At 47.7% G+C, this 6,297-nt stretch overlaps 1 protein-coding gene across 1 annotated transcript in view; it reads left to right on the forward strand.

Moving 5' to 3' along the window:
- Nucleotides 1–5,977: 5,977 nt before the first annotated feature.
- The window catches only part of RBP1 (retinol binding protein 1), a 21,861-nt gene continuing 21,541 nt past the window's right edge, over nt 5,978–6,297 (forward strand). Inside the window, 2 exon segments of the mRNA XM_017853678.1 lie at nt 5,978–6,125; nt 6,128–6,254. Of these exon segments, the coding sequence (XP_017709167.1) occupies nt 5,994–6,125; nt 6,128–6,254 (259 nt within the window). The 5' untranslated portion in view covers nt 5,978–5,993.

The following is a 6,297-nucleotide window of genomic DNA, read 5'->3' on the forward strand; positions in this document are numbered from 1 at the left end:
ACCATTTATCCAAAAAAGCAGAGCTGTAGATATATATTTAAATTTTTATCTTATAATGAAAGAATAAACCATAAAATAAAATAGATAATCAATGGTATTGTATAAAAATTTTTTGGATCCCAGTTCAAACAAATACACTGAAAAAAAGATGAGGTAATTGAATACCTGCTGAATATTTGATGACATTAGGAATTAATATTTTTTTCTAGTAGCGATGGTGTTGTGGTTATTTTTCCAAAAAATGACTCCTTCTTAGAAGCAGTCATCCAAAGAAGTTGCATTGTCCATGCACTGCTATGCAATTATGTGTTCTCAACAAGATAATCTCACAGGGACCCACAAAAGTGTGCCTTTAGAAGGATCGACCTTTGAATACCCACCAACCCAGACAGACAGAAGCAGATCATTACAGTGGAAGTAAGAACTTCCCAGTCCAATATCACTACTCCCTTTCCTTGTTTAGTACACAAGGAATAAAAAATAAAACTTAAATTTAAAAGCCCAGCTATCTGGGTAACATAGGAGAAGCAAAATGCAGAAAAATAATTTCCTATAGCTTTCTAGTCCAAAGTCACAAATTGGAACAGAAAGAATGTTGAGATCACATTAAGGTCTTGCTTATTATATTGACTGACAGTTTTATTACTGGAATGAGTTTTTTTGTTCCTTGTTATGGTAGGCAGAATAATGACTCTCCCAAAGTGTCCATATCTTAATCTCAAATAGGCTACCTTTTAATGGCAAAAGGACTCTGGAGATGTGATTAAAGATCTAAGATGGAGAGGTTATCCTGGATTATCTGGGTGGGCATAATGCAATCACATGGGTACCTATACAAAAGGCAAGGGAGTCAGAGAAGAAAATGTAAGGAAGGAAGCAACAGTCAGAATGAAGTGACCATGAGCCAGGAAATGCAGGCAGCATCTAGAAGCTGGAAAAGGCAAGGAAGGGATTATTCCCCTAGAGCCTCCAGAGGGAATGCAATTCTGCCAACACCTTGATTTCAGTCCATGAGACCCATTTCAGACTTCTGACCTTCAGAACTGTAAAAGTTCATGTTGTTTTAAGCTTTTAAAAAATGAGTTCTCATCTTTGAGAGATACTTTCTGAAATGTCCCCAGATGATATGATATCTGGTATTTTCCTCAAAATAATTTTGAAAATTGGGGAGTAGGTGGTGATATAGATGAAACGAGATTGGCTATGGGTTAATAATTGGTGAAGCCAGGGAATGAATCCATAGTGGCTCTATATACTATTCTCTTTAAGTTTACATAGGTTCAAAATTTTCTGTAACAAAATACTTAAGGAAGAGAGAAAACAAAAAAAAAAAGGAGAGAAAGAAACCATCTCTTGTACTGTATGTCATAATCTGAGAAACAAATACGTGATTGAATGAAGAGGGTCAGACAGATAGTAGCTGACCCACTCTGCAGAACCATTTTCTATGCAGAAATAAATCCACGGGCCACCCTCGAAAGTGGGTTGAAGATACTGGGGCCTGTAGACATGGTATGTCATTTGCATGTTTGAATATTCATGAACTCATCAAAGAGGCATGTCCTCAGTAGACCTCAATACCCCTCAGCCTCTGTGGCCTCTTGACAAGCTCTCTCCCTCCCCTACACAGGAAGGCAGGTTTGTTGGACCACTCTCATCCTTTCAGACATTAACCTCACTGATGGCATGGTGATGCTCGGAGATTGGAGCAGGGTCATTCTCCGTCGCGTAGCCTCGGAGACATATTTGAACATGGGAAAAAGGAAGATTTTAGAAGTCTCCAAGATAACAATGAGCCCTTGAGAAGAAAAGCAGGGACATGGTCTCGGAGCCACGGAAGCCAGATGAGAAATATTTTCTTATAAGATGAGGGAGAAGTACCAGGCCACCTTTCCCCTGCTAGCAGTGAATCTCTTGGCGTGGGGCAGACCTGGCAAGAGGGTAGGAGACTGCAAGTCACCCCTTACCCCAGGATCTTGAGAGAAATATATTCTGGGGATTGGAGATAGAACCTCAGGTTCTGTTTCGGGGCACTCTGCTCCAACCCCACTGCCTTTGGGAAGCTCTACCACCCCAACAACTGGGGACCCTGGCAAGCTGCTTGATCTGCAGTGATATAGGCATAGTACTGCCCACCTCACAAGGCAGATGATTGAGGCATCATTTCATGGACATATTGTTCTTTTTTCTTTTTCTTTTTTGAGACGGAGTCTCACTGTGATACCCAGGTTGGAGTGCAATGGCACAATCTCAGCTCACTGCAATCTCAGCTTCCTGGGTTCAAGCAATTCTCCTGTCTCAGCCTCCCCAGTAGCTGGGACTACAGGTGCGCACCACCACACCTGCCTAACTTTTGTACTTTTAGTAGAGATGGGGTTTCACCATATTGATCAGGCTGGTCTCAAACTCCTGACCTCAAGCGATCTGCCCACCTCAGCCTGCCAAAGTGCTGGGATTACAGGGGTGAGCCACCGTGCCTGACCCATGGACATATTTTTCTGAGCTCTGGTTTATTCCTGTGGAGTTGACTGATCAGTTAAAAAATGAAAAGGTACATTTCCTTCCTATCCTTACAGAGAGGGCCTACAGTATCCCTGAGCTTCCCTCACTCAGGAGCTCATGCTGGAGATCCTTGGCTCTCTCCTCTCCTCCCCAACACAAAATTGTTCTTTGTGCCTGTCTAACTCACTCTATACACAGGCCAGGGTGGTTTTTCTGGCCTGGCTCCTCTTTGTGGCCTTGGGAGCGATTTGGGCCTCAAAGAATTGATGTAGATCTCTGCTGATCTTCTTTAAAGCTAGTGAATAAAGCGACCCCCATTAGAGGTGCCTGAGTATACTGACATCTCTTTCTCTCAGTCATTTACAAGTCGGCTGTTGCTTTGGCACTCTGGCACTCCATTGCTCACCTATCTCCTTGGTCCCCTGGACTATCCTTCTTCCTCCTCATCTCTCTGATCCTGGCTGTCCTCAAGCTCCAGCTAGAGTCTCACCCTGTCCAGGGAGCCCTCACTGATTACAAGCCCACACAGACACCCTCCTTCTTCTTTACATATTGTGTTCAGTTGCTCTTTCTTTGCTTCACACATCCCAAGTAAGATTAACCCAGACAGAAAGGAGCTCCAAAAAATACTTTTTCTTTCTAAATCGAGAACCAAATGGATTAAATCAAGCATAACAGCATGGGCTGAGGAAGGATAACGTTGATGGTACCTGATGCTTCTGAAGAGAATTTCCCATTTCAGTTCATTAGACTGATCTTAAAGCCCCAGAAGAGGAGCACAAACCAGCACCCTTCTCTCTCCCTTGCCTTTTCTCTCCCTTCTAGGGCTCCTCTGGCTCAAATAGCAGTGGATCTGGAACAGTACTCAGTGCCACGCCCTGTAGATTCCTCATCCTTTGCTTCTCAGCACTCTGAGAGGTAGTCAGAGTGTCCCCATTTCACAGATGTGGTAACTGAGGCACAAAGAGACCAAGTATCTTACCCCAAATCACTCTGGTAGACAGTGACCTAGCCAGCAGCAGAACAGGCATTCTGCCTCTAAAGCCCACACATGCAGCCTACCCTTTGCTGCAAGAAATAGCACAGCCACCAGGGGCTGTGCCTGGGAGAGTGCTCCTGGGAGGAGACCCAGAAGGGCAGGAGCGTACTGATCCAGTTGGAAGACTAGACAAAGAGGCAGACAGCAACTGAGTGAAACCAGCTGAATTAAGTGCTAGATGCTCAGCTGACCAGGTCAGAAAAGTGAGGTCAGGTGAGCAGGAGTTATCCAGAGTGGTCAGAGGAGGGAGGAATGGTAGGCTTGTGGTTCTTTGGGATGGACAAGAAGGACTGGAGAGGTGGGCAGGCCTCTCCCTCGAACATGAAGGGGCCATTCCAAGCATGGCAGGGAGCCAGAACAGACTGGCCTCTGCTGTGTGCCAGGCACTGTGCTGGGCATTTGGCATAAACCATCTCAGGAGATTCAGCACAAAGGGAGAAGTTTGGGGAGGATAAGAAATCCAGTTATCTGGGCTGGATGGCATCAGAGAGCATCAGAGAGCAGGGAGAAGACTTCAGACTAGTTGGAAGTGACCGAGGAATGGCCAGTTCATTGCTTGAGCCTTTGACCAATGCTCCATTCTGGTAAGTCAGGACAAGGAAGCCCAAAGCATGGCTGGCCCTGGTGAGATGCTTTGCAGAACCCAGGTCAGACCCCATCCATCCTTGCAGAGGTGTCTTATTGCACCTTCAGATTAGAAGGACTGGGACAGGTTGCCCTGAGTGCCCAGCCAAGATGAGCCCTGGGCTGGCTAGGGAGGGACACAGAGCCAGTGCTTCTGTGAACAACTGATGACCTGACCATCCCAGAGCCAGACAAAGAAGCAGCGAGAAACAGGGGCCTGGAGCAGTGGCTCTCAACCAGGGATGGTTTACCCAGCACCCACATCCCAGGGCCTTTGACAATGTCTAGCAACATCTTTGTGTCTGGGTACCACTGGGATCTAGTGGGTAGAGGCCAGGGATGACCACTAAACATCCTACAATACATAGGATAGCCCCCCACAACAAAGACTTATGTGGCCCAGAATGCCAGTAGCACAGAGGTTAAGAAACAAACCCTAGTCTAGGGAAACAGGGTGAGAAAGGCTGAAATCCAAGTCACTGCCTGGGAGGAAGCTGCCTCTACCCCGAGGAAGAGACGTCTTCTCCTAATTCCGCCTGCACTGTGAGAATACATGTGAGCCCCAGGGAGGCAGCCTGGGGAGTGTGTTGCTAGAGGGGAAGAAAATGTTATCTGCTGTCACTTAGGCTGTGCAAAAAGCAATTTAAAACGTAGTGAAAAAGAGGGTCAAAAAGTCAGCCCATGTGATTATGTCATTGCCTTAGTGGCAAATACAGCCATGTTAAACCACTATGACATACCCACGCAGGTGACAAAGGAGATGTGATCAAAGATTTTCATTGCAGTACTGCTTTTAATAGTGAAAGATCAGGAACAATATAGTTTGTCCATCAGGGGACAAGCTGGATAAGCAATGGAATACTCCGCAAAATAATGGGGATACTTTCTATGCACAATTATGGAAAGGTCTCCAGAATATATTAAGTGAATAAAGCAAAGTCCAGAACACCGTGGAGTACAGTGCTGCCATTAGGTGAAACGGGAGGAAACATTAATAAACAGTATATTGCTTACATTTGCATAAAGCAGCAGTGGATCTCAAGGTTGATTGTGCATCAGAATCACCCAGAAGGCTTTTTTAGCAACATACACTTCAAATAACATCAACCATTTTATGTATGTATGTATGTATGTATTGAGCCAGAGTCTCACTCTGTCGCCCAGGCTGGTGTGCAGTGGCACGGTCTCGGCTCACTACAACCTCCGCCTCCCGGGTTCAAGCTATTCTCCTGCCTCAGCCTCCCGAGTAGCTAGGACTACAGGCGCCCGCCACCACGCCCGGCTAATTTTTTGTATTTTTAGTAGAGACGAGGTTTTACTGTGTTGCCCAGGCTGGTGTCGAATTCCTGACCTCAAGTGATCAGCCAGCCTCGGCCTCCCAAAGTGCTGGGATTACAGGCCTGAGCCACCGCGCCCGGGATCCTTTCTTTTATTTTCGGGAGAGACGTAGAAAGTGCCCCACTTTTCTCGCCCATAGTTGAACCGCCCAGCTTTCCTGACCCCAGCCACCACCGGCGCGAGGCTTTAGACAAAGGCCTGTAAGTGGCCTCTTTCCCTAATCACGCCAGTACAAACCCCAGGAGACTGTTTCCCAACCCTCGAGTGGCTGCTGAGTGTGAGAAGTTCATGGCGTTTGAAGGAAATCCCCAGGAGCCGAAGAGTTCGGCCAACAAAGCAAACGTCCCGTCTCCCATCCTCTTCTCTCCCTTTGCAGGGGAAAGGAACTGAACGTCAGAAACGAAAGTGGCGCGGCCTGGACAAACCTGACCCTTCGACATCCCCCGCCCCTGCGCCCGCCCTCGCTAAGCGGGGAGGAGCGACGGCTACAATGGATCCTCCCGCAGGCTTTGTGCGCGCTCGGAATCCAGCTGTCGCCGCCCCGCAGAGCCCCCTGTCCCCGAAGGGCGCTCATTTCCGGGCCGCCCACCACCCGCGTAGCACCGGCAACCGCTGTCCCGGCAGAGTCTCCAGCCGTCCCGCCCGCTTGTGGCCAACTGGCTCCAGTCACTCCGCGAAATGCCCGTCGACTTCACTGGGTACTGGAAGATGTTGGCCAACGACAATTTCGAGGAGTACCTGCGCGCGCTGGGTAAGCGCTGCCCGCTGCGCCCTGGGCGCCCCCCCCCCCCCCC

The sequence above is a fragment of the Rhinopithecus bieti genome, unplaced genomic scaffold (genome assembly GCF_001698545.2).
Source record: "Rhinopithecus bieti isolate Rb0 unplaced genomic scaffold, ASM169854v2 scaffold_35885, whole genome shotgun sequence".
NCBI lineage: Eukaryota > Metazoa > Chordata > Mammalia > Primates > Cercopithecidae > Rhinopithecus > Rhinopithecus bieti.